This window comes from Mesocricetus auratus, unplaced genomic scaffold (assembly GCF_017639785.1).
Source record: "Mesocricetus auratus isolate SY011 unplaced genomic scaffold, BCM_Maur_2.0 Super-Scaffold_100009, whole genome shotgun sequence".
NCBI lineage: Eukaryota > Metazoa > Chordata > Mammalia > Rodentia > Cricetidae > Mesocricetus > Mesocricetus auratus.
In genome coordinates, this window is record NW_024429193.1 from 48,462,996 (window position 1) to 48,490,303 (window position 27,308).

At 41.9% G+C, this 27,308-nt stretch overlaps 1 protein-coding gene across 1 annotated transcript; it reads right to left on the reverse strand.

Annotated features, from left to right (window-relative positions):
• On the reverse strand, positions 1-26,172 carry Psma5 (proteasome 20S subunit alpha 5). The gene is made up of 9 exons (XM_005076644.4): positions 26,014-26,172; positions 22,592-22,658; positions 15,884-16,010; positions 12,336-12,403; positions 11,102-11,209; positions 10,905-10,963; positions 9,576-9,678; positions 5,017-5,103; positions 1-234 (listed from the first exon to the last, which is right to left on the reverse strand). Exons 1-9 carry the CDS (start codon positions 26,040-26,042, stop codon positions 157-159), a joined length of 726 nt encoding a protein of 241 aa, XP_005076701.1. The 5' UTR covers positions 26,043-26,172; the 3' UTR covers positions 1-156.
• Between the last annotated feature and the right edge of the window lie 1,136 nt (positions 26,173-27,308).

The following is a 27,308-nucleotide window of genomic DNA, read 5'->3' on the forward strand; positions in this document are numbered from 1 at the left end:
TATTTTAAAATTTTTTATTTCAGAACTGCTGTTATGTACAGACATCATAAAAAAAAACACACATATACTGGAGATTTTTCCATGACATAAGAGCTGGAAATAAAGGGCAATTAGGAGAACTGAAATTGTCCCCAGATGTCTGAGGATGGCTCCTCCTCAAATGTCCTTGATCACCTCCTCCAGTTCTTCCTTTGTGAACATGTGGAAATTCTGACCAGGCTGCACCGTGGCTAGCTGCAGAGAAACAGAAGGGTTAGTTAGCTGGGCTGGGCTCCTTGCTGATGGCCCTAGCTTGGCCAAAAGTATTAGTGAGGCAGCTGCTCATTAGGAACTAAGGGATCTGCTGTCCTGGGATATCCTTTATAGGTATCAGTTCCTAAAATAACTCTGATACCAAAATAAAATTTCTTATTTACCAGTTTTTCTATTTTGAGGTGAATCTACCACGTAATGGTTACCCAAACTGGCATCTCTGTTACCTCTTAGAGTTACTTCAGTAAGCATCACAAAAGTGTAAGGAAAGTACATAGTCAGGCCTGGTGGCAGTGATACTGGTGGCAGTGCACACTTTTAACCCCAGCAGAGGCAGGCGATCTCTGTGAGTTCAAGGCCAGCCTGGTCTACAGAGTAAATTCCAGGACAGTCAGGGCTACTCAGAGAAATCCTATCTAAAACAACAACAGCTCCCGCCCCCACACACAAACAGTAGTCAGTACACTTGCTTTCAGCTAGATTCCTTTAGGAATGAACACACACACACACACACACACACACACACACACACACACACACTCACTCACTCACTCACTCACTCACTCACTCACTCACTCACACTTGAACACAGAAATCAAACTTAGGGCCCAGCATGCCCTAGGCAAGTGCTCTGCCACTGAGCTATATTCCCAGCCCCAAAGAAATGTACTTAAGGCATATTTGTAAACTTCCAAAATGAACTTGTGTGACACTGGATTACTTGGTCGTCCTGTGTCTCTATTTCCTCCCCTGTAAAATGGGAACACTAACTATCCATAGAGTAGTGGTGAGGATTACATGTTAATCCATGCGAAGTTTAGGATGTTAAAAGGGACAGAGAATTGCTGGCTCCCCTTAGACACTTTCTCTAAGCTGTCTCTGTGGCAAAGGTGGTTTTGGTTAAGGGAAGAATGAAAACTCAGCAGCACTGCACTGGGAAATGATCCTGAGTGCGGCAATAACGTGCTGCTGGCAGTGCAGAGCCGCACCACCAACCCCACACTCGGGATCTCGGTGACGCCATCCATCACCTCTGTGTAGCACAGCCCACGGTGGGGCAACCTGATGAAGACATGTCAGTTCACATTTGTCTCACATGCTTAAAGACGTTTTTAAATTTACACTCATGTGTGTGGGCCTGCATGATCTTATGTGCACAGCATGTGTAGGAGCTCCTGGAAGCCGGAAGGAGGAGGGAGGTCACCGGAACCTGGAGTTCCAGGTTGTAAGCCATCATATGGGTTCTGGGAAGTAAGCCTGGATCCTCGGCAAGACCAGGAAGTACTGTTAACTGCTAGCCGTTCATATAGGCAGTACACATGTACATGCAGGCCAGAAGACAAACTTGGCTATTGCTTCCTCGGTTACTGTCTACCTGTTTTTGTTCAGATATGGACTCTACTGGTGAGTCCCAGGGAGTCGCCCATCTCTGCCTCCTAAACACTGAGATTAACAGCACATACCACCATGCCTGGCATTAATTCTGAAGAGCAACTAAGATCTCTGTAAGCATTGTACTAAGCTATCTCCTATCCCCACTCTGCAGCATTTAAAAATAGGATTAATTTGAAAGCTAGCAGACTAAATTAGCACAGTCTAGTTCTACAATTATTCTTTTTAAATAACTAAAATTCAGGGGAAAAACATTTAACAATTTGGTCTGGGAAGATTAAAATAAATGCCTTCATCACAAAGCCTGTCTAGTAGATTCCCCCAAAAGTTATATCCAATTACTAAAAATGCCTGAGGAATCTCAAATATATTTTACAAATACATATTAAACAATGCATTCTAACCCATATATCCTATGAGCTCTATTATAAGGGTACTATAGATGGGATTCCCTCTCTCTCTCTCTCTCTCTCTCTCTCTCTCTCTCTCTCTCTCTCTCTCTCTCTCTCTCTCTCCCTCTCCCTCTCCCTCTCCCTCTCCCTCTCCCTCTCCCTCTCCCTCTCCCTCTCCCTCTCCCTCTCCCTCTCCCTCTCCCTCTCTCTCTCTCTCTCTCTCTCTCGGTTTTTTACGAGACAGGGTTTCTCTGTATTGTTTTGGAGGCTGTCCCTGCCTCTGCCTCCCGAGTGCTGGGATTAAAGGCGTGTGCCACCACTGCCCAGCTGAATTCCCACTTCTCTTAAGGTATATCTTTACTTGGGCAATGTCAATGAGGACAGAGATGCAGTTATCGATAAATGGAATCAAGACTACAGAATTGTTTTGTGAGGTCACGCATGTCCCAGGGGTAATCCTCCCAAAAGTTTACAGGGTCTAAAAACAAAAACTGGGCAAACTGGATAAAAAGATCCTGCAGAATCAGGAGGTAAAGAACACCAACAGATTTTGACCCTGCACTGCCTTCAGGAAGTTACTCATCACTAGGCAAGTAAAAATAACCCATATTACTGGCATAATGAATGCATTTGCATAATGAGTAAGACTTTTCCATTTATTATTTCACTTTTATAAAACCTCCACAAGACAGGTACATAGATGCTTTCTTTCTTTATCAATAATCCATGTGCACTAGCTACAGTGCTAAAAAACGAGACTCCAGATACTTACTAAGGACAGACCCCAGAGGCTCTCAACGTCACCAGACTATTAGATTAACAGTGCTGAGTTGGAAAGGAGAGGCTCACAGGTCCAGGAGGAGTCAAGGAAGAAGACACTTTTGAGTTGTGTATGTGCAGGCCGAATATGCAAATGCACACAGACATAAACTTGACGTTTGCAAAGCAAGGTAATTCTCTAAGGTCAGGTGGAATGGACCATGAGATGAAGAGGGTACCGGCAGAGAATGTTACAGCAGTTAAAAGTCTAGAACCTAAGCTGTGGTACAACTCAGCACTAGGCTAGCTGAGTCAGCTGACTGAGTATAGCCTGGGCTACACAGAGAATTCCAGGACAGCCTGACTCATCTAACAAGATCCTATTAGAAAACAAAACAAAAAACTTAGGACTTAAGTTAGACCTGGGTGCAAATCTCAACTCAGTCATACACTAGCTATTTATTTAGCAGGCAAAGCTCTAGACCCTGGGATGGAGAACAGTCAACACTATATGGCAGTAGACACTAGATTTGGCTCCAAGAGAGGAGGTCAACGTCTTCTAGGTTTCTGCTGTGAATGACAAGTACACTGAACCAGGATTAGAAATATTGGAAGGGGAAGTGGCTTTTGTGAAAAGATAATGGTTTTAATTTAGGACTGTCAAGCAGGGTGTGACAGCATTAGATGGTCAAATGAGAGCTGTCAGGAAATACTGTGGAGTTACCACAGCAAGGGGCAGCCTTAGAAATAAAAAGCAGAAATAAATAAATGGTAATGACTAAGCAATGAGTAAGGAGACAGAAGATACCCAATATAGCCTCTGTTTAAAAAAAAAAAGACTCAGCAATACAAGTTATAAAGTAGGCTCAAGGAATACCCCACAGCAGTAAAATCTAAGAGACAACTGATACAATTAAATGAACTCCAAAATTATACGAAGTCAAAATCAAGACACAGAGAAGCACACATTATACAACCCACTTACATGCAATTTTAGAATGTAATTTCTGTGTTTTCTACCGAGGAACCATATTAAAGCTCCATTCTACGTCTGCTCAAAGATTAGCCAGTCCCTGGACTCCTCAGACTCCGGAATCTAGTCCCCAGCTTTGCCCCCTTTGTGGCAGCCTATGAAACCAACAAGATTCCAGGACTTCCCATGCTTATTTTTAACCAATCTTCCATCAGGGATTAATCCTACCACTCAACCTAACAACACATCCTGTTTGGTGCTGATTTGGTTTATGACTTGTGATTATAGCATCAATTACATTAGCCAATGCTTTTTCTTTTTGATTTTTGAGACAGGGTTTCTCTGTAGCTTTGGAGGTTGTCCTGGAACTTTCTCGGTAGACCAGGCTGGCCTCAAACTCACAGAGATCCACTTCCCTGTGTCTCCCGAGTGCTGTGATTTAAGGCGTGTGCCACCAATGCCCCGCTAGCCAATGCTTTTTAACCTTTTAAAAAAAAAAAACAAATACATAATATATATATATGTACATATATATATATTTTCCCTCTCTCAGGATAACCTCTCTTCTAGCCTGAGCTAGTATTTAAGTGTAGTTTAGCAATCATTTTCCCCATCTTTCCTTTTTCCTATCTATAATGTCTTGTACTTCAATAGTCCCAATTCTCCTTAATTTCATTGTAATCACCTACTCAGCAAGCAACCTAACAATTACCAGGCAATTGCAGGATACCTCTCCCTGTTTACTTCCAAACCTACATCTCCTACATACTGTTAACATCCTAAATAAGAACATACAAAATTGATCAGTGGTTCCCAATCTTTTCCTGGGGTTTTTTGGTCTCCCTCCTGACATCACCCCTTCCGGGAAGCTTTCCTGCCACCCTACTCCGGCCACACGTTCACATGGAAATCTGCTCTTACTGCATTCAGAAGTCCCACCCACACCCTAACTATCCGTGTGCTTTACAGTGCACAGCACACCGCTTGGCTACAGATTGGATTCCTATGTTCTTTCCCCACATCCGGATTCTACCTAAAATAAAGCTAGGTCCGCATGCTGGGGGCTCAAGAACAATGCTGAATCAGCATTTTCCTGTTTGAAACACTGCTATTTGTACGTTGTCACCTTTTTGCAACTTTCTATATTAATGTCTCCTTTTGTTTCTCCAGTGCTGCTTTCAGACAGAAGCCCATCCTGTTTTTCCTTCATCCCTCAATTCGCTGTACTCTGGTAAAGCAGGACAGTACCTCTATGTTGGTGGCATTCAGCTTCTCCTCCATTACTTGTTTGAGAATGATGAGTGAAGACTTGATGGCTTCTTTCAGTGTCATAGACTTGAACAGAATGAGAGGAGATGTTAGAGAAGACAATTCCTTCCTTCAGCCCTCTCCCTCTTTCTCTGAAGAAGCGGTTCAGCCAGTATTAATAAACTTTACATCTTGATTTGTATACTGTAACAATTGTATATTCTGTAACAATATAAATATGCAAGCATATGGCAAGTAGAATATACTTAATCAGAAGAAAAATGTTTTACTTTGATCCACTAACTTCCCTATATCTTTGGGAAGAGGAAAAGAAAGGCTGTACAGCTCGTGTCTGTCTAAACTCCTTGATTTAGAAGATAATATAATGCCCAACTGTCCTAAAAAGGCAACCCAATGATTTAGAAAATTCAGTTTTCATTCTATTTTGCCTGTCTTCGGTAAACACCATGACAAAAGCAACTTGGGAAGGAAAGGGTTTATTTCACCTCAGAACTCTGAGATCACGTCATCCCTGAGGGAGGCTGTGGAGGATGCTACTTTCTGGCTGATTCCTCCTGGCTTGCTCAGGTTGCTTTCATATAGACCCCAGGACCACCCGCCTACACAGAGGTGACACTACCCACACCAATCATTAATCAAGAAAATGTCCTACAGACTTGGCTACAGGCAAACCCAATGAGGTATTCTCTCAACTGAAATTCTGCTTCCAATATGGTTTTAACTTATGTCAAGGCGACACACACAAAAATAAATAAATAAACAAATAGTAACAGGCACCGATTAGGACACTGACTAACACCTAATTTCCTCTACATGCAAGGTCTACAGTATCACAGGCAAACAGTACTTTTATTGTGTGTGTTTTGCTGAATTTAGCAGACACTTCCGTCCTGGGGCAGCCCTGTGTTGAAACAAGCTTAACTGGTAATATTTTTCTAAAAGCATAAGATAATTTTGTATCTTCGTGCTATTTCTGACTAGTTCTCACAATAGTTCCAAACTTTTTTTTTGTTGAGACAGGGGTTCTCTGTGTAGCCCTGGTTGTCCTGAAACTCGCTCTGTAGACGGCGCTGGCCTCAAACTCAGAGATCTCCTGTCTCTGCCTCTGAGTGCTGGGATTAAAGGCATGCACCTCCACCACCCAGCTTAATGTCAATATCATCACCCTTTCCCCCTCTCTTTTGTGTGTGAAGACTCATGGGGAGTGGGGTTGCATGGGTATACATGTGGAGGTCATATGACAATCTTAGATGTTATTCCTCAGATACCTTTAAAATTGTTCAACACAATCTCTCACTGGCCTGGAATTCACCGAGTATGCTAGACTGCCTAGCTAGTAAGCACCAGTGACCCACCTGTCTTTGCCTCTGGAGCACTGGGTTTATAAACCTGAATTGCTACAAACCTGGATGTCCCCCCCCCTTTTGTTGAGGGAGGTGATTTTTTTTTTCCTAGACAGGGTTTCTCTGTAGCTTTGGAGCCTGACCTAGAACTTACTCTGTAGACCAGGCTGGCCTTGAATTCACAGAGATCTATCTGTCCCTACCTCCTGAGTGCTGGGACTAAAGGAGTATGCCACCACCGGCCAGCAACCCCTCTCTTTTTCTAAGGACTTTTAAAATTACTAACATGGATCCCCGAAACATAGCAAGTGACCTTTGATGCCACTGCCATAGTTACTTTGTGGTACCACAAGCCTCACAGACAAGGCTAAGGTCAGCAAATGCAGCAGCTATCCGACTGCTCTACAGCTCATCTATTCTCGAGCTTCTCTACATTTCAGACACAGTAACACTGAAATGAGGTCCATCAATAACTGCGATGACTTCTGAGGATACCAGTCACTTTAAATAAAAAACGAATCATGTAAAGCTCAGTATAGTTTATCAAAATTTGAGTTAAGGTGAGAGCTAGGCCTCTTGGGCTAAGCAGTTAAGCAGGCTGTAAAGGGAAAGGAAAACTCTTTTTAAAAAATGATTTTATTTGTATGTGTAGGTACCCATGGAAGCCAGAAAAGGGTGTCAGATCCCTTGGGGCTGGTGTTACTGGCATTTATGAGTCACTGAATATAGGTGCTGGGATCTGAACTCAGGTCTTCTCTGCCTCCTGGGTGTCAGGTTAATGGTGTGCACCACTATACCCAAACTATTTTATTTTCTTACCAGTCACGATTACGGGAGTAGCACTTTGAATTTCCATTAAAGGATTTCCTCTTGGGCCTAAAGAGCCTAAAGAGATGGCTCAGCAGTTAAGAGTGCTTACTGCTCTTCTGCATCCTGAGTTCAATTCCCAGCACCCACCTGTGGTCACAACCATCTGTAATAAGTCTGGTGTCCTCTTCTGGCCTGAAGACAACATGCAGACAGAACACTGTATACATAATAAGTAAATTTTGAAAAAAAAAAGTTTAAAGAAAAAAAGTAGAGCTGGAGAGATGGCTCAGAGGTTAAGAGCACCGGCTGCTCTTCCAGAGGTCCTGAGTTCAATTCCAGCACCCATATGGTGGCTCACAACCATCTGTAATGATGCCCCTCTTCTGGTGTGCAGGCAAACATCCAGACAGTACACTGAACACACAACAAACAAACACAAAACAAATACATCTTTAAAAGAAAGAAGAAAAACAGTTTTCTAAGTGCTGAGAAAGTTTTAGTAATTCTGAACAGACCAAAAGTTACAGCATTCCTTTAAGCCAAAGGATAATCCAGAGCAAAGCTCTAACTTCTTCAACTCAACAGAAGCTGAAAGCAAGGAAGCTGCAGAAGAAAAGCCAGAAGAGGTTGTGGCGCACGCCTTTAATCCCAGCACTCAGGAGGCAGAGGCAGATGGATCCCTGTGAGTTCGAGGCCAGCCTGCTCTACATGGTGAGCTTCAGGACAATCAGGGCTACAGAGAAACCCTGTCTTGGAAAAAAGAGAAGAAAGAAAAGCCATCCTCATAACAGCAGATAAATCAAGTGACATCCAGGCTGTAGCACTTTCATTTCTAGTATAAGAGACTGTATATTCAGTCTCATATGCTGTGCAAGTATTTTTCCAGGAGCTATATTCCCAGGCCTCTTTTCCTGTTTTATGCCATGTAAGTTTAGCTGATACAGCATAAGAACAGTCTGAGCACCGATCACATTTTGCAAAGAAAATTCTGTGGGTAGACACTATCAAACACCATCATCTGCTACAGCCAAATCTTTCATGAAAGCAGCAGTTAGTTGATGCCATAAAATTTCTTGTATCCCTGTCATAGCCACCCCAACCTCAGCAGCCACAGACATTAAGGCAAGAAACTCCATGGGGAAAGAAACAAAATTATCTAAAGCTCAGATGATTATTATCATTTTTAGTAATAAAAAATTGTAGTTTATGAAAATCTTTCAAAGACATAATGCTATTGCGCACTGTGGTTGTTTAAATGAAAATGTTTCCCACAGGCTTTGATATTTGCTGGTACTATTTGGGGAGGTTTAGGTAAGTATCTGCTGGAGCAGGTACTCACTGGGGGAGTCTTTGAGAGCTTAAGGCCTCACCCTATTTGCAGTTTCCTCTCTCTGCCTCATGCTTGCATTGAGGATGTGAGCTCTCAACTTCCTGCTCCTGCAGCTATGCCTCTCCATCATGATCAACTCTTATCCCTCTGGAACTATAAGCCCAAATAAATTCTTCCTTCTATCAACTGCCTTGGTCATGATGTTCTATCATAGCAACAGAAAAGTAACAACTACAGTCATGTGAGTAGAAGACGTTACAATGTAAGCCTACCTTTTGTAGAGACATTTCTATGCCAAACCCAAACACCTCTTAAGCACACCTACATCATGTGTTGATGTGAGTCACTTTATGTGAGCCACCCAGAGGATATGCATGGCAGCCTTCAACCATGAGTTATGAAATCCCAAATCTTCCCATTCCAGAAAGGAAGTACCAGGTGCTCACTTGCCTCAATATCCCCACTAGGCATTAACAACTGCTCAGTGAAGCTGTGAGGATAGAGGATAAACACTGTGCTCTACTCTTCTCCTGGTACATTATTCAGGGGAGAAAGAACTATCACCACAACATGAAAACTGAAGCTGGTGGTTCATGCCTTTAATCCCAGTACTGGGGAGGCAGGTAAGAGGACCTCAGTGAATTCGAGGCCAGCCTGGTCTACACAGTAAACACCAGGGCATCCAGGACTAGTTAGAGAGGCTCTGTCTCAAAAACTAAAGAAGCTCAGTGATAGAACATGTTAGTATGGAAGCCCTGGGCTTCAATTCCAGCATAAACTCACAATCAAAATGACAAGCTGTATTAATTTCATTCATGAAAAGTACAAGAACAGACAAACCTATACTGGTAAATAAAGTTGCAAATAAGGGAAAAAATTAGTAAGTAGATCATTTTGGTGGAGAAACAGTATTTCATGTCTTGTAGGTTGTGATTCCAAGGTGACACAACTGTCAAAATTTAGAACAAAACTCTTTAGGTCTATAGTTTTAATTACACATAAGTTTAACAGTGACTTAAAAAATGATGCTGAATTTTGTGAGAATGGTTGATTACCTTGTGGTAAACTTCTTGCAAGGAGCTCTGGGCACCCTCTGAAGCAGAGCCAATTGCTCGAGCATCACACTGTACAAAGGTCCCAGAAGGATCCATATGAAACCTGAAAAGGACAACAGTGCTTAAGAGGGAAGGATTTTATGCTACAAATGCCTCACTAAAAGAAGTCTAAGTGTTTCACCCTGCAGCCAGGACACGCCACTAAAGTACCAAAGCATAGTTCCTGATGACTTTTTCTTTTGAGAAATAGTTCGTTTAAAAGGTCCTTACTAACGATAAATACATCTGCATGCATATGGATATGTTACAATGAAACCTGCTTTGTGTGCTAACCAAAAAATTAATTTAAATAACATTTTATTTTAAAAAGGAAAATGTTGATTAAGAAAACCATTAACTAGGGGAGGGAGAGGGAACTGGGATTGACATGTGAAGCAAGCTTGCTTCTAACAAAAAGAAAGAAAGAAAGAAAGAAAGAAAGAAAGAAAGAAAGAAAGAAAGGAAGGAAGGAAGGAAGGAAGGAAGGAAGGAAGGAAGGAAGGAAGGAAGGAAGGAAGGAAGGAAGAAAACTACTAACTTCCTCAGGATCTTGGGAGAGAAGAATGATACACATCTAAGATGTTAACAGGAGATTGACCACAGTATTTATGTATGCCTATGTCAATCTTATCTTTGATACACTAATGTGAGAATGAAGACCAGGTAGGAACAGCAATAAAGCAACTTCTAATTCTTTGAGAATTAACATTGGTTCCATAGAGGTTCTGCACGGGTCCCTAAATCCTCACACAGCACAGAAATACTGACTCAGGAGCCCTACTTTTTCCTAATGATTGCTTCTTTCTTTCTACTTTTTAAAATTTTATTTATTTGTTGGTTGGTTGGCTTTTCGAGGCAAGGTTTCTATGTAGTCCTAGCTATCCTGGAACTTGCTCTGTAGACCAGGAGGGCCACAAACTCAGAAATCCTCCTGCTTCCTGAGTGCTGGGATTAAATGCATACACCACCAGCAACTTTTTCTTTTTTTAAAACAGAGTGGTTCAGAGTGTCCTGGGATTCACTATATAGCCAAGGACAAGCTTTAATGTGCCCTCCTGCCTCCACCTTCAGAGTACCAGAAAGACAGGTGTGCTCCACCACATTGGTTTTATGTGGTAGCGGGATGAAACTCAGAACTTCGTGTATACTAGGCAAGCACCCTACCAACTGAGCTCCATCTCTAATCCTTCCAGCTCTTCAGTAAACTTCTGAGTTGGTTTATACTAGACCACACTGCAAATCACAATAACCACCACCCACAAAAAAACGAGGAGAGGAAATGATACTTACAGCTGAGGTCCTTTCTCATCAACTCCTCCAAACAACAATGCTACTCCAAAGGGACGAGACTAGAACCAAAAAGACTTAATTTAGAAAAGGCTACCAATAATGAGAATGAAAGTCCGGGAAAACATGCGCAGAGGACAAATTCTCTCAGTCCTACAAAACAGCAAGCAGGCTCAACACAATCATCAAAACTAACTCACCATGGCACCTGGATCTGCATCTTCTTCTCCAAACTGCAAAGCCAGATTGGACACAGCCTGGGTCACACTCTCCACTGTCATTGTCTCATTGTAGGTGAACCAATGGTTCTAGAAAAAGAGCAAAGAATGATACTGCTTCCTGGGAAGAAGGAAACTCAAACCGTCCACCACCTCTCTACCAAGTGAAAGCAAAGGTTTCTGAGACAGGGTCTTACTATGTGTCGCAGACAGACTTAGAACTTGCCCTCCTACCTTAGCCTCCCAAGGGCTAGGATTTCAGACAGATAATTGGCCCAAATCAATGTGTTCCTTCTTCTTGATTAATACTAGTCACTGAATACTTGGGACTACATCAGAGAGGAACAGCTCAAACTGTCAGATGCTAAGGTATATACCTGTGATACATGCATTTGGGAGGATCACGAGTTCAAGGCCAGTTTGGGCTGTTCACAGAAAGACCATGTGTCAGAGGGAGCAGGGGAAAACAAAGGGGGAAGAGGACAGAGTGGGAGAGCACATGTATGTGCATATAGATAAGCTCTGGAAATAAGATGACCTAGAGGCTGCTACTATTGAAAACAAGGGTTAACATCTAAATGCAAAGCGGCAAGTTTAGGCTTATAGCAAAGTCAATGCTAGTAAGTGTCAATTTTCCTTAAATATTCATCCTGCTAAGAGTTTATATTAAATTATTCTTACATAAGTATAGAGAACAAGCTTGAAATTAGTGCAAAAACTTCTACCTTGCAATTATTTTTTTCTTATACTACCCTACTACAGTCAAGCCCATGGATTTGTTTGTGGGGTTTTTTGTTGCTGTTTTATTAAAGAAAATCAATATTCTTAAAATGTAACCTGGTACCAATCATTGCTTACTAGATGAGAACAATCTTATAAGCGTGACAGAAAAGGCAGTTGCCTTTTAGTATGACCACATCCTATCATGATATTCCACAGAAAGTCAATCAGGGGATACAGTGTATGCTTTATGCAAGGTAAAATGGAAGAAGCAAGAGACTGTAGGCTCTACTGATCAGGGCCAGCTTTAAGCTGCAATGGCGGGAGAGCTAAATCCTAAGTCCCGAGGGTTGTATCAGGGGAATCGACCCATAACACTCCCAAGAGCCAAGTCTAATAGTAACACAGACACTTGTAATGTAACCCAGGAGCTCTATCATCATTAGACAAGGAGCACATACATCACAGTAAAAAGCAGAGAGGATGCTGATTTTACCTGTGTCTCCACTCTGGCTTTATCAATTAAAGTTTTAGCATCAGCAATTAGCCCACTCATGGCACAACCTGCAATGTAAAAGCAACAGTGACAAATCAGCCAAAACCTAGAACTTTTCATCCACTAGGTAAATACTGAGAATCTGGCCTGGAACCATGGCAACAACCTCATAGCAATAAACCCAGCAGTATAAATGGGAGATGGTAACCACCAAGTATAGGTATAATGATGATACACATAGAAAACCAACCAAGTTGACAGTGAAGCCCAGATAGTAAGCCAGTCAAACATGAATTTTCACATATTGCAACCTAAGAATCCCCTTAGCAAGTTTAATAGAGCACAATGCACTTAACATCTGTTTACATATTACTGGCTTATCTGTGTGGAAGTGCACAGTGTGTGTGAGAGTGAGCACTTGTCCCAGTACACGTGTAGAGGTCAGGACAGCTCCGGCAGAGTCACTTCTCTCCTTTCATTGTTTACATGAGCTCCAAGGACGGAACTCAAGTCACCAGGTTTATCCAGCAAGGACCTTTACCCACTGAGCCAACTTGCTGGCCCCATGATGCCATTCTGAACAAAGCAAACACTAAACCAAACCTGAGAGGAAAACTATCTTACTATGGACTGTAGCAGAAGACCTCAGGATAACATCAAAAGCCTTGTCAGTTCCCTGTCCCAACGAACCAACCAGTTATTTTAGAGAGAAAGTTACCTGATGGCTCAATGTGCCAAGATTCCTGCTATAACTGCTACTTAGCTGCCATGATTCCAATCTCAACTTCAGTTGTGTTTTTCTCCATAGCTTTAGAACTACAACGTCAAATGACTTTCAATCCATCTAGTTGGATACCACTGTCTAAATCCACTTACCTCTGCTTCCCTGCCCTTCACAACCAATCAAATCACAAGTTCTCTTTTAGCTACTACCTTGGTGGAAGAATTTCATAATCTGACAGATGACCAAATATTTGAACCACTAAAAACTTATTTACTTCTTAGTAGAATGCTTCACAAATTATACATGCCATCCTTACACATATATTCTTAATTTTTTTTTTTTTTTGAGACAGGGTTTGTGTAACCCTTGACTGTCCTGCCTCTGTAGACCAGGCTAGTCTTGAACTCAAGAGATCCACCTGCGTCTGCCTCCCAAGTGTTGGGATTAAAGGCGTGAACCACCACTACCTGGCTACACTAAAAATTTTCTTAAATATTGACTCCCCTGTCTCCATTCTCAGCCCCCATTAACCTACCTTCAAAAACTGTCATTAGAATATTCTAAAATTCTACTGGGATTGCAGAGTCTCACTGCTTAGATCCCTTCCTGGCAATGCAAAAGTGAAGTCCAAACTCTTTAGCAGGATTTGGTGGTGGTGGTGGTGAGATACTATCCTCTGATCTCCAGACTCATCTCTTGGCACACAGTTACTTCCTAATCATGCTAAAAATTTACACACCTACTACTTTATAATGGATAGCTTTGCTTTTCTAAGGCCTTATACATGTTAAGCACATGTTCCTCCACTGAGCTACATCCATTTCCGGCCCTATTTTTATTTTTTACTTTGTAACAGAGTCTTCCCTAAATTGCCCAGACTAGTCTTAAACTCATTCTGAAACCCTGACTGGCTGCTGTCTTGCTGCTCAGCCTCCCAGCAGCTGCAGTCACAGGTCCGAACTGCCAGGTTAGGCAAGCTCAACTTGACTTTCTACTGGCAGGGTTTAGAATCATAGGGGAGACTGAGGCAATACCTCTTGGTGTGTCTGGGAGTGTTTCCAAAGGATTAGCTGAACTGGGAAGACCCACTTAGAGTGTGGGTAGCTGGGTTGAGACACAGGTAGAATAAAATGAAAAAAAGGAGACAGCCAGGGACCGTCACCAGCACTCTTTCTCTACTCCAGGTCTACTAAAATGTGAACATACAGCAGAGGCAGACGCCCACGCTAAGCACTGAGCTGAACTCAAGGAACCAGAGACAGAGAGGGGTTAAGACTGGGCTGGTTTAACCTCCAGAAACAGCTGACCTGACAAGGGTTAGCTCTTGAATCCCAGACTGATGGCTGGGAATCCAGCATAGGACTGATCAAGACCCCCTGAATGTGGGTGTCAGTGAGGAGACTTAGGTAATCTATCGAGCCTTGGGCAGTAGATCAGTATTTATCCCGAGTATACAAATGGACTTTGGACTCCCATCTAACAATGAGAGATGCACTCTCACCCTGAACTCTTGGGGGAGGGTCTAGGCCCTGTCCTGGATGAAATGACAGACATGGACACCCCCACGGAGGGCCTCACCCTCCCTGGGGAAATGAGGGGATATTGGGGGGGTAGGGCAGGGCACGGGAGGAGGGGAGGGAAAGGGAGAGGGATCTGGAATTGACATGTGAAGCAACCTTGTTTCTAATTTAAATTTAAATTTAAAAAGAAAAAAAAAGAAAATCAAAGGGGAAGAAAATGTGAACATACACGTTCACAGTGCTTTTACCACAATGATAGTGAACCTTCTGAAACTGTGAACAGGCCAAAGAAAGGTTCCTTCTCTTAAGTTGTCAGGTATTTGATCACAGTGTAGAAAAAGACTCTAATACCCATACCCACAGAACCCAGACAAAACTGTTCTCTCCTTCACATCCTCACTGAGCACACACTGTGAGCCACCCCAAATACAAACACCATGTCTCTTTCCTGCCTATAGGCATGGAGTCTAGCATAATGTTTTCTATCTTGGAATGAAGTGACATTGACCTATCTCCAAAAGACAGCTGACCTGAGATACAGCAGACATAATGTTCCAATTGTAAAATCTGCTTCTCTAGCTATGAAAGAGAATACTATACTCCCAGTTACTACGGCATTTAGTTCTTATGTTCTTTAAGCAATTATTTTCAAATGTTATATTAATTGGATTGGGTAAATAAGACAAGCAAATTTGGATAGCCAACTGCAACACAAAGCAGTAAAATGCAAAAGTATATATCTTTTAATGCTAAGCAAAAAAGCAAAAAAAAAAAAAAAAAAAAAAAGCTAAAGACCAGACAGAGGAGGGTTTAAGTGGGGCCAGGAGGAAATCAGTTAAGTCAAACATACAGGAGTAGGGTTGATCTGGTCAAAGTTTATATGATCTTTGAGAATTACTGTTTCTCGGTGGACATTACAACTTTCTACACTATCTGGGCTCTAGCTAGTTTGCTACCAGGGTAATATGACCATCACAGGAACTAGCCTAAAATCCAATCTTTGTGTATTTAAATATCATCATATCTACCAAAGGCTGGGTTATAGTTCAGTGGTAGAATGCTTGCCTAGCATTTGAGAGTGTCTGGGTTCAATTCCAAGCATTGCAAGAAGTAAAACACAGCAAATTTGAAGATGAACAGAATTTCTGGCAGTAGGTTAAACCTAAATATATGTACACTGGCCTCCTGCCTTGAAAATAATAGTGAATCAGAAGATAAGCCATTTACTGTGTGAACCTCCCTTGGATCATAGGAGATTAATTAACCCACGCCAGATCCTATAATAGCTTCCATTTATTACTTACCTATATGAGCATCAATCTCTACAATTTTCTCAATGCTGCTAGGCTCCATTAGTGGGGAGGTAATTCTCTTCTCCACAGCTAGGCACACACCCTCTGATGTCTGGATGCCAATGGCCGTGGAGCCAAGCTAAGACAAAACAAAACAAACAAAAACCATGCTGCAGTTATACTGCACAGTTCAAAGAAATCCCTACACACCTTCATAAGCAGAAGCTCAGTTATCTATACCAAGGACATAGGAGAAGAGAGCACCCATGAATTGCAAAGGCATTTATAGAATTCTGTGCTTTGAAGAGGAAGTCTGGGACTTGGCAGGGGACAAGGGAGGCTCCATGGCAGAGTGCCTATCTTGAATGATTAAGGTTCTGGGTTCAGTTCCTAGTACCGAAAATTAGCTGGGGTATTCAATAAGGACTAAACGCTTCTGAAAAGGGTCCTATGTTAACACTAATACTGGGAGGAGGAACTCTAAAGTTCTAATCAAGTTCGCTTTTTGTTTTTTGTTTTTTTTTTTTGTCCTGGAATTGTGGCTTTTACTTTTGCTACCCATATTGGTTTGTTCAATGGGTCATGCTCCCTAAACCCATGTCACTCCTGGAAAAGAAAAGAAGAAAAAGGAGAACCATCCTCACTAGCACTGTAAAATACTAACTTAATCCAAAGTCACTAGCAGTCCACAATACAGTAAATTCACCTCTTCATCTCCATGTCACCACGTCAGTCACCCCCCATACCTCATCACTGTGTGCTTCAACTGTCTGTCTGCAAAATGAAGATAATCGCAATACTCACATCAAGAAAATGGTGCCTACCACATAATAAACAAGTGTTACCCCACACACACCTCTTCTTTGAGACAGGGCCTCATCATGTAACTCTAGCCAGGCTGAAATTTGATATATAGACCAGACTTGCCTCTGACTCCCAAGGCATGAGCTATACTCCACATTTCTGTCTCCATCTTTAGTCTCTTGCTCTGAATGTATCTTTTATTGATACACTGATTTTTTAAATGCTATTTTCACCATATTTCTCTCAAGAACTGATACTCTCTGTATTGCCTATAAGTTAGCTTCACATAATCATAATCTTTCACTTACAACTTTACCACTCACTATTAATTGACAAATCTCTTAAGTATAGCTCAACCCAACTGTTCAAAGTATATTATTAGCAATGCTAGTGCCCTTCCTAAAGCTGTCTCTGACAGAATATACTCTTCCTACTACCTCTCCAAATGTACCTACTACTCATAAAGCCTTCTAGGACCATGCTTTATCCCCTGGATTCCCACTGTATCTACTTAGTTCTATAAAACAATGACCTACCAACAATGGGCATCAGACTTGATTAATTGTTATTGTAAAAAGACACACAGAATTCCATGAATATTTTAAACAATTTTTAATTTGTTTCTATTTATGTGTTTCTCTGAATGTATGTACACTACGTGGAGGCCTGCAGAGACCATATAAAAAGGCATCAGATTTCCAAGGTCTAGAATTATAGGCAGTTGTAAACCACCCAATATGAGTCCTGGGAACTGAACTCTGGGAGAGCAGCAAGAGCTCTTAACCACTGAGTCATCTTTCCAGCTCCTCCATGAATCCACACACAGAGCACATTTAACATGTCTTTTTGTTTGCTTTTGTTTTTGGAGACAGGGTTTCTCTATGTAACAGATCTGGCTGTCCAGGAACTGACACTGTAGACCAGGCTGGACTCGAACTCACAGAGATCTTCTGACAGCCTCTGCCTTCTGAGTGCTAGGATTAAAGGTGTGTATCACCACTACCATCCAGGTTTTAACAAGTCTCTAGACTAAATGTTGTCAAAATGTTTCTGACAAAACATCCACTGAGGCTCATCTTACAGGAGAAGGGTTTGTTTTGGCTTATGGATGGAGGGGATACAGTGCATAGCAGCGGGGAAGGATGGGTGCTGGGAATCGGAGGCTGCTGGTTACATTGCATACACCACCAGGAGGAGAACAAGGAATGCTAGTGCTCAGCAAGCTCTCTTTACCAAGTAAGACAAAACCGCCACCCTCATTTAGGGCAGGCCTTCCCACCACAATCAACTTCTTATGGAAACCCAGAGGCTTGCCTCTTCACTGTTCTAGATCCTATTAAGTTGACAATCCGTTACTAAATGAGTAGGTCATGTCTCATACATATATATCACTCTCAAATGCATAAAACTCTAACTTTACTTAGAAGTATATGTAAACAGCTTCTTTTTTTAAGATTCATTTATTTATTTATTATGCACACAGCATTCTCTCTGCATATATGCCTGTAGGCCAGAAGAGGGCACCAGATCTCATTACGGATGGTTGTGAGCCACCATGTGGTTGCTAGGAATTGAACTCAGGACCTCAGGAAGAGCAGCCAGTGCTCTTAACCTCTGAGCCATCTCTCCAGCCCGTATACCAGCTTCTTATTTCATTTTGGTCTATTAGTTTTGGTTTTGAGATAGGGTTGTCCAGGCTAGCCTCAAAATCATGTTCCCCTTAGTCTTTCATTATCAATCCCCCTCTTTTTCAAACAAAGGATACCTGTAAAACTATATATAGCAGATTGCCAAAAACTCTTATGCAACTAGTGAATACCCTTACTTCTTTAAGGATGCAGACTGAACGCAACTAGTGAATACCCTTACTTCTTTAAGGATGCAGACTGAACACATATAAATTCTACTTTTTCTTCAAATCTGTGACTATAATAAAAGAGCCGTCAAAACAAATAGACATGAACCCACTAGAACAAAGAGAATGGAAGAGAGACTGTGGAAAGCCATAATAAAATTCTAAAGCTTAAAAGAAAGTGATAGTTAACCTGATTTTTGTTTGTTTTTTTTTTTTGTTTTTCGAGACAGGGTTTCTCTGTATTGTTTTCTGGAGACTGTCCTGGAATAGGCCCTGTAGACCAGGCTGGCCTCAAACTCAAGGAGATCCACCTGCCTCTGCCTCCCGAGTGCTGGGATTAAAGGAGTGTGCCACCAATGCCCCGCAGTTAACCTGATTTTTATCTTTGGCACTTCTGGGAAGGAGATGTTGGTGACCAGCACTTCTACAGGCAAACAAAAAGAGAGCTAAAAGATGTAAAACAAGCCGGGCACTGGTGGCGCACGCCTTTAATCCCAGCACTCGGGAGGCAGAGGCAGGCAGATCTCTGCGAATTCGAGGCCAGCCTGGTCTACCCAGTGAGTTCCAGGACAGCCTCCAAAACAATACAGAGAAACCCTGTCTCGAAAAAACAAAAAAAAAAAAGATGTAAAACAATTTGGGGTCTGCTTTAAGCAGACTCCAGTTAAATTTGGTGGCTCATGCCGATAATCCCAACTACTAGGAAAGATAAATAAGGAGGCCCAAAAGTTCATGGCTAAGCTGCATAATGAGTCTAAGCCCAGCTTGCATAATTTAGTGAGATTGTTGTTTTGAGACAGAGTTTCTCTGTGTAGCTCTGGCTGTCCTGGGACTCTCTCTGTAGACCAGGCTGGTCTCAAACTCAGAGCTCTATCTGCCTCTGTCTCCTGAGTGCAGGGATTAAAGGTGTGCACCACCATGATCAGCTAGATTCTGTCTTAAACTAAAACTAAAAGGGAACTGAGGCTATTGATTAATGACATAATACACACCCTAGACCATGAGTCCACTCCCCAGTACTGCCAGAAATGAAAAAAGAAACCGAGTCCTAGGCTACCTTCTCCATTTTAAAAAGCTACATGGTTTCTTCACCACTGTTCATGCAGAAGACCCTAGGTTTAGTGTGTGGAAAGCAGTCTTTGGATCAAGGGACTCTAAGCATAGTCAAATAAGCAGAGTATTATTGCTGAAAACCAAGCAAGTAAGCAAAAATATATGAACTCAATATTAAGAATCTCAGGCTATTTCCCTACTCGGACCTCAAAGGCAGAAGCCAGAAACACCCTATTCACTTGAAATGAGGCACTTTTCTTTGCAGCAGTAGTTTTTACAATCTGGAAAAAAATTCACACTAAGAAATATATCAACCATAACCCACACACAAAACTACCATAATTTTATCAAACAGAAAAAAGTGCTTCATGAGAAAGAAAAAAAATCACAGGTCAATACTACGGACAAGGTATTCTGATAGCTACTGCTCTATCCCATTTAAGAAAGAAATGTTTGGGGGCTGGAGAGATGGCTCAGTGGTTAAGAGCACCGGCTGCTCTTCCAGGTGACCCAGGTTCAATTCCCAGTAATCACAAGCCTGACAAACTGAGTTCAATTCCCAAATCTCATGGTGAAAGGAGAACCAACTTTCGGAAGTTATCCTCTAATTTCATACATGCCAGATTGTATATGCATGTGTAAACACACACAATTAAAATTCAAGGTTTTTTTTCCACTTACATTCTCCAATGTATCTTTACACTCTAATTCCGCCTAAATTTTTCCTCTTAGCCACCTTTGTAGACTGAGAAAAGCAGACAGGGCACACCTGAACTAAGAAACCTATTCTAAAGATACACTCTATACCACTGCTGGCTGTATCTCACCTGCATTACTTATAAAGCACCTCCGAATGATCATTTCTAGCCAGAAGTTATAATCATTCACTAGATGTGCATGTGTGAAGGGTGTGTACACACATAAAGATCTGCATGTGGAGGTCAGAGGTCAATGATGGGGTATCTTCTTGCACAGTTTTCCACCTTATTTTTGAGACAGGGTCACTCACTGAACTTATACCTCACTGATTCAGCTACGACAGCTGCCAGCACTCTCTGGGGATCCCAGTCTCTGAGTCCCCAGTGCTGGGATCACAGACACACACTATTTATGTGGGTGCTATGGATCCAGACTCAGGTCCTCGAGCTCACATGGCAAACATCCTGAGTGAGCTAGCCTCATACCCTGCTCTCTGAGTCTTCTCATACTGCCCAAGCCTTACAGTAACCAAATTGCCTACTCATCGGCAGGTTACTTAAACTCCAAAGCACCTGAATTTTCATAATGGTTATGTCTCACTATTAAGGGTTACATTACTATCTAGCCCAACTAAGATTACAGAGGTCAAATACTAATTCATTATCAATAGATAATCTAAAGCTCACTAGCCCTGAAGATCTCTTGATTTAAGCAGAACTGTTGTCTTAAATTAATACTACAGCTTGAAATCGGACCGTTTAGCACTTCATACGAATGAGTTCAATACAGAGACGCAACAGTTCTCTTAAGCCATGTGGGGAGTTATTGCATGGGGGCAGCTGTAAACGACCTATGTGCTGCAAGAGCAAACTGGTCCGCTGGAAGGAAACTCCAGAAGGCTGGACCTCTGAGTTAACATTTCCCATCATGAGCTGTTTCCATTAAAAAATGTTTTTAATCATATGTATTTGTCTATGTGTGTGTGTGTAAATACATGTGTGTGCTAGGGAATATATAAGTCAAAGGACAACTGGAGGGACTCAGTTCCTTCCCTATACCATATGTAAGCTGGGGACTGAAATCAGGTGGGGGGGCCTGGAGGCAAGCACTTTTACCAGTGATGAGCAGTTTTATGAGAAAGCATTAAGTCACTAGAACTATATAAACAGAAGTGAGTAGACACTCTTTGGAGACAGACAGATGACACAAGCATGTGGTTAAGAGACAGACTACTTAGGTGGTTCCCAGTCCTTGTTAGAGTAATTGGACCTACCGTGTGAAGCTGATCCCAGAAACCAAAATCAAAATTTCTAGTTTGGGACCCAGACATATTTTTCTTTGTTTCTTCTAAGCATTCCCTTTCAATACTTCATTCAAAGATTACAAATATACATGCTTCTTACAACCCTGATTTTCTTCTTAACTATCTACCAAATGAAAAGCTATTTAAATTATTCTTAATTCAACATAAATAGTTCTAACTTCAGATATAGGTAGACTTCTAATGTTTAGAATACTAGCATGAACTACATGTTTGGGGTGTGTTGTGTGTCTGTCTGTCTGTCTAGAGACTGCATGCAAGGCAAGTACTCTACCAAGTAAGCTATATTTCTCAGCCCTTTTGCATTTGATTTTGTTTCTGGTTACAGGACACACCTCCTTTTAGTCCCCATTACCTACTACAAATTTACAATTTTACCAACAAAACTGCAGAGGTGATCAGTTATATGATTTTCTCAAGAAAATAAAATATAAAAAGCAACAAGGCCTGGAGAGATGACTTAGTTGGCAAAGTGCTCGCCACTAAAGCACAAAGACCTGGGTTTGAGTCCCAGAGCCAGTGCAGAAGTATACCCCTGTAACCTTAGCACTGGCAAGATAGAGACAGAAAACCTAAGGTTGTCTGTCTGTCTAGTCTAGCCAAATCAGAGAGTTCCAGGTTCAATGAGAGACCCTGTACCAAAAATAAGGCGAAGAGCAAATGAGGACATCCAGTGTCAACCTTTGGCCAGGACATGTCTGTTCATACACACATACAAACACAGGAGCTAACTCTGAACTTCTACGTTCCTCTTTCAAGTCAAGATTTGAAACAAAAAACACAGAAAAAACTCATATAATTACGAAGCAGTTATCTGCTAAAACAAAAATCTCAAAATGGACCTCAGAAATAGTATTAAAACTGTTATAAAATAGCAGCTGGCTAAAGGAATATTAGAATATTTTCTAAAAGAATAGCTAAAACACACTCATCCCAAGTGTTCTAGCAAATTATGAAATTTTTGAAACTTCATTACTTGCTACTATACCTTAATAGCCTCAATGGCATATTCCACTTGAAATAATCTTCCTTCAGGAGAAAAAGTATTCACACCCCTGTAATTAAAAAACAAACAGACAAACAAAACAGTATTAGAAATTGTCAGAATTATACAGACATTGGAATGAAGTTCAAATAACCATGGGATATACAAGTTGCCTGTCACTCTGCCCACAACAAGCCTGTCAATCTTTTGGTGTTTTCAAGACACTCAAATTTATAAAGAGAATACCTCTCTCCCACTCCAAAACCTAACCAAAATCTTAGCCAAACTGACCAATGAAAGCAGAGGACCTGAATCAACCTGGATGAATTCTGAGCCAATCTACCAATTCCTTTGATAAATTCATGCCCCAAACTTATCAGGCTATTTCCAAGAAAATTTTTTTCCTTTTCTTTCTTTGCATTGTATGCATTTGATGTTGCTATTTTTGTTTGTAATAGTTACAAGAACATTTCTCTACCAATTTGTATGAGATATTATTATTGTATTAACAACAACTAAAGCCTATCTGGTGTACTCACTAAATGATACTCATGCTGATTACAAGCCAGACTACTCTTCTCTTTAAAATGCTCCCCTCTTGTTAGTACCGCTTAAAAATATTTAAATGAATGAATGACTACAAGTGACTGAAATCCTTCCTTGGTTTATGAATTCTGAACTTCTCAATAGTATACAGTGATACAGTGTTTTCAAAATTTAACCAAAACTTTCTTCAAAAGAAATTGTGGGGGCTGGAGAGATGGCTCAGAGGTTAAGAGCACTGACTGTTCTTCTAGGGGTCCTGAGTTCAATTCCCCGCAACCACATGGTGGCTCACAACCACCTACAATTCAATCTGGTGCCCTCTTCTGTCTGGTGTGCAGGCAGAACACTGTATATGTGATAAATAAATAAATCTTTAAAAAAAAGAAAAGAAATTGTGTGTGTGTGAGAGAGAGAGAGAGAGAGAGAGATCAAATAAATTGCTCAAAGTTAGTATAAAAGAAGCAGAACTGGAACCAGAGTTCAAGAAATTGTACTTACAGAGACCAAGCTTTCTTCAACTATTCTACTAAACTGTCTCTGAGAATTATTCTCAGTAAATGAGGGAGTAGTAGAGAGAATCTCACCACCCAGTTCCTCATTTGTTCCTCAATCAATATCACTAAAGCCATTTAGAAGGAAGTTGAGGGTTCTAAAGAACAGTGTAAAAAGAAAAATCCCTGAAAGAAAAGCTGGGGTCCAAAGAGCTAAGACTGAATGTTCTGAGTGATTTGACTCACTATCCTCTCCTTTCTCCTACCACATGCTGTCATAAATTCATAGCAACTCCTCCTCTGTGGTAACATCACCTCCATCTCAACGCCCTTGCTACCTTTTACCTGACTATTGTAATAGCCTAACTGGTGACTTGTTCTTCTAATCCAATCAATTAATCTTCATAAAAACAATTGCAATGAGGCAACTTCTTAAAGAAAACATTAAAGCCTGACACAGTGGCTCATGAAGTGTAATTCCAGAACTCGGAACACCAAGGCAAAAGGGATTGCCACAAATTCAAGAACAGCCCCACTTGGCTCTCCCTCACCCTGGGCTATAAATACCTTGTCTTTAAAAGGTAACAACAACAACAAAAAAAGACCAAAAAGAGGAGCTGGAAAGATGGCTCAGGAGTTAAGAATGCTAGGGGCTTCCAGAGGAAGAGTTTTGATTTGATTCCCAGCACTCACATAGTGACTAAAAAACATGTTACTTCAGTTCTAAGAAGGTATCCAACACCCTCTCTGGCTTCAAAGGACACCAGGCATGTATTGTGTATCGCGCACACACCCCCAATTTTAATTAGTTTTTCAAAAATATGAAAAAGAAAAAAATGAATAGCACACAGTTGCCTACAGAGACCCAAATCCTTAACATTCCATTAAAGCCATCAGTACTTAGCACCATCCCAGTTTTTCTGTATCACTTACTAACCCCATAATATGCATCATACATATGTGGTAGTCTGACTGTGCCTTTCCACTGGCCCTCTTTTGGTCATCCTTTAGTATCCGACAAAACTGTTGGCTCTCATGGTCTCAACTTTGTGAGGTGTTCCCCATCCCCTAACAATGAATGTAGCCAGTCTCTCATCAGAACGTCTAATGCTGACTTAGACTCCTTCCGTGGCATGGTCTCTCTCATACTACAGTTACTCTTGTCAACAGGACGGTCAAGACCTTGATTTTGCTCACTGCTGTAAAACCAGAACTCCCCTGAACAGAGCAAAAGCTTGACAACATTTGCTAAAGACCTGTACTTATTTAGTCTTGAGCAGACACAAAAGAAAAAAATAAAGTCCACAGAGCAAGTAATACATATAAAGAAATAAGCAAAACTTCAGAAAGCCTTTTGGACAAGGATCACAAATTTCTCAAAATTTTATCACCCAAAGACGATTCTCTTCAATGCTCTGGAAGGTACGTGTTAACAACCATTTTACTTGACAGCAGGGAATACTTTTAAAACTTCACCTATCTTCTATGAGTCAGCAAAAGGATGAAAAAAGGCCATACCAGGGGCTACAATTTTGACAGGATCAATTTATACTTGCCAGTAATTTCTCAGACAACCTGGAACAAAGAAAATGTCTGTTTTCCCTAACTTTTCATGGAAGTTAGTATAGCTTGCAAAACTAATAAAAACAGAAACTGAAAGTTAAAATGTCTACAGCACTTACAAAAGTATTACCATTTCCAAGACCTGAAAGTTTTTTTCTTTTTTAAAGAAACACAATCACACAGCTTTGACTTTACAAAACATCTGGCTTTCAATAGAACACTAAAATAACTTGCTTTCAACTTTTTTTTCTTGGTCAAATCGAATTAGCATATCACAACTCTTCTGAGAACCACTGCACATTCCAGTTCCTACAAAGTCAGATTGCCAGCAATTTATCGGGCACAACAGTTTCATGCCTTCGCGCTATTGAAGACAAAAATGTACAGCACAGCATGTGTTCCAACAATTTCATTCAATAGTGCTTGGTGGCTTTTTATTCAAGACAGCTCATTTCCCTTTATTTTTTTTTAAAGCGGTCATACTTAGCTTGAAAAGACGACCGCAGTGCTGGTGCCCCCCTAACCTTCTCCAGGTTAAAGGTCGGAGTCCGGACCCCTCTCCACCGCCTGCCCCAAGCACAGACCCCAGCTTCTCGCTTCCTCGGGGAGTCAGGACTAGCGGTGACTCAGCGGTAGGACAAGTGAGCCGGATCCGCTCCAGTCCAGCGTGGGGACTCCCACCTGGCGCCTCGGGAACCCGATTCCCCGGGTCCCGCCAGACTCGGGTTCCCGGAGCGCCCCATGACACTGCAGAACCAAGGCCGCGGCCCGGGCTCCGGGCCCGCCCACCCGAATCTAGACCCTGCTGCTTCCCGCCGTACGAACCTGTCGTACTCGGACCGAGTGAGGAACATGGCGAGGACAGGAGGAGGCAGCGGTGGATTCGCGGGGTTTTCAAGGGCCACACAACTCCGGGTAGCACCCTAGTCAACCACACCGCCACAGCACCAAGGACCCTGCTCCCGTCTGCGCGTGCGCACGCGACCTTTTTAGCCCGCCTCCTGAGCTTTCTTTCTATTGGCTGATTGAGATTCTCGCCGCGGTGATTGGGCCGACACACTTCCTCGCCGGACCTGGGTTAACGCGGGGGGGCGGGACCAAGGAGCCCTTCCGCTTTCCATCTCCGGTGGTTGCTAAGGGCGCTGGGACTCGAGGCAAGTGGTGAGAGTGAACCGCTCCGCGGTGAACCCGCCGCGAGATGGACTGCTGCCGTGCTTGGATTGATAGTTAGGTTATCAGGATCGTGACTGCAGCCGGGCGATACGGGTCTCTTCCTCCTCGTGCCCGCAGACCCAGCTCTTAGCGGTCTTCCCGGCTCTGTGACAACTGGAACCGGCTTTACTGAGGACTTTGACTTGGGCAGAGATGTGTGCACCTCAGTACAGAGTCTGCTCCCGCCCGCCCAACCGCCCGCCCGCTTCTGCCAGCCTAGCTTGTTGTTGAAAAAGTTTAAAGGTTCTAGTCCGCAAGAAAGTTTTTCAAATTCTTGCCTAGGTAAGGTTATTTTACCAGGTCTTCCCAGAATTCACACACATACCATCCCCACCACCCTAGCTACTCAAGTTTCAGGTCCCCAGAGTTCAGGACCCGGAGATTTAAATTAATCACTGCTTTTTCATAAAGGATGCGTACCTTCTTTTTGTGTGTGTGCTTCTTGTTTCCTTTTCCTAAGGGTAGAAAAAAGCAACCTGAGCGTTTTTTTAGAAACATTGTAAATTATGTATCAAAGAAAGATAGGCAATTAAGAAGTCGTAGCTCTCTAGGGATGTAATTCTGTGGCAGTGTACTTGCCTAGCACGCATAAACCCCTGGTTTGAACCCCAGATGTGGTCTGGGGAAGGAGTGGTCAGAGTACAAAGTTTCAGGTAGGATTAATACCTAGTGGGGATATTGCTGTACATCAAGTGGATGAGTTGATATCTTATACTTGAAAATTTCTAAGAAGGTAGATTTGAATCACTACCAAAAAAGTAGGAGGTAGTGAGTGTTTAATTTAATCATTATATTATACATATATCAAGACATCATTCTGGTGGCTAGAGAGATATCTTAGCAGTTAAGAGCACCTTGTGCCCTTCCAAAGACCCAAGTTTGGTTCTCAGCATCCATGTCAGGCTCCT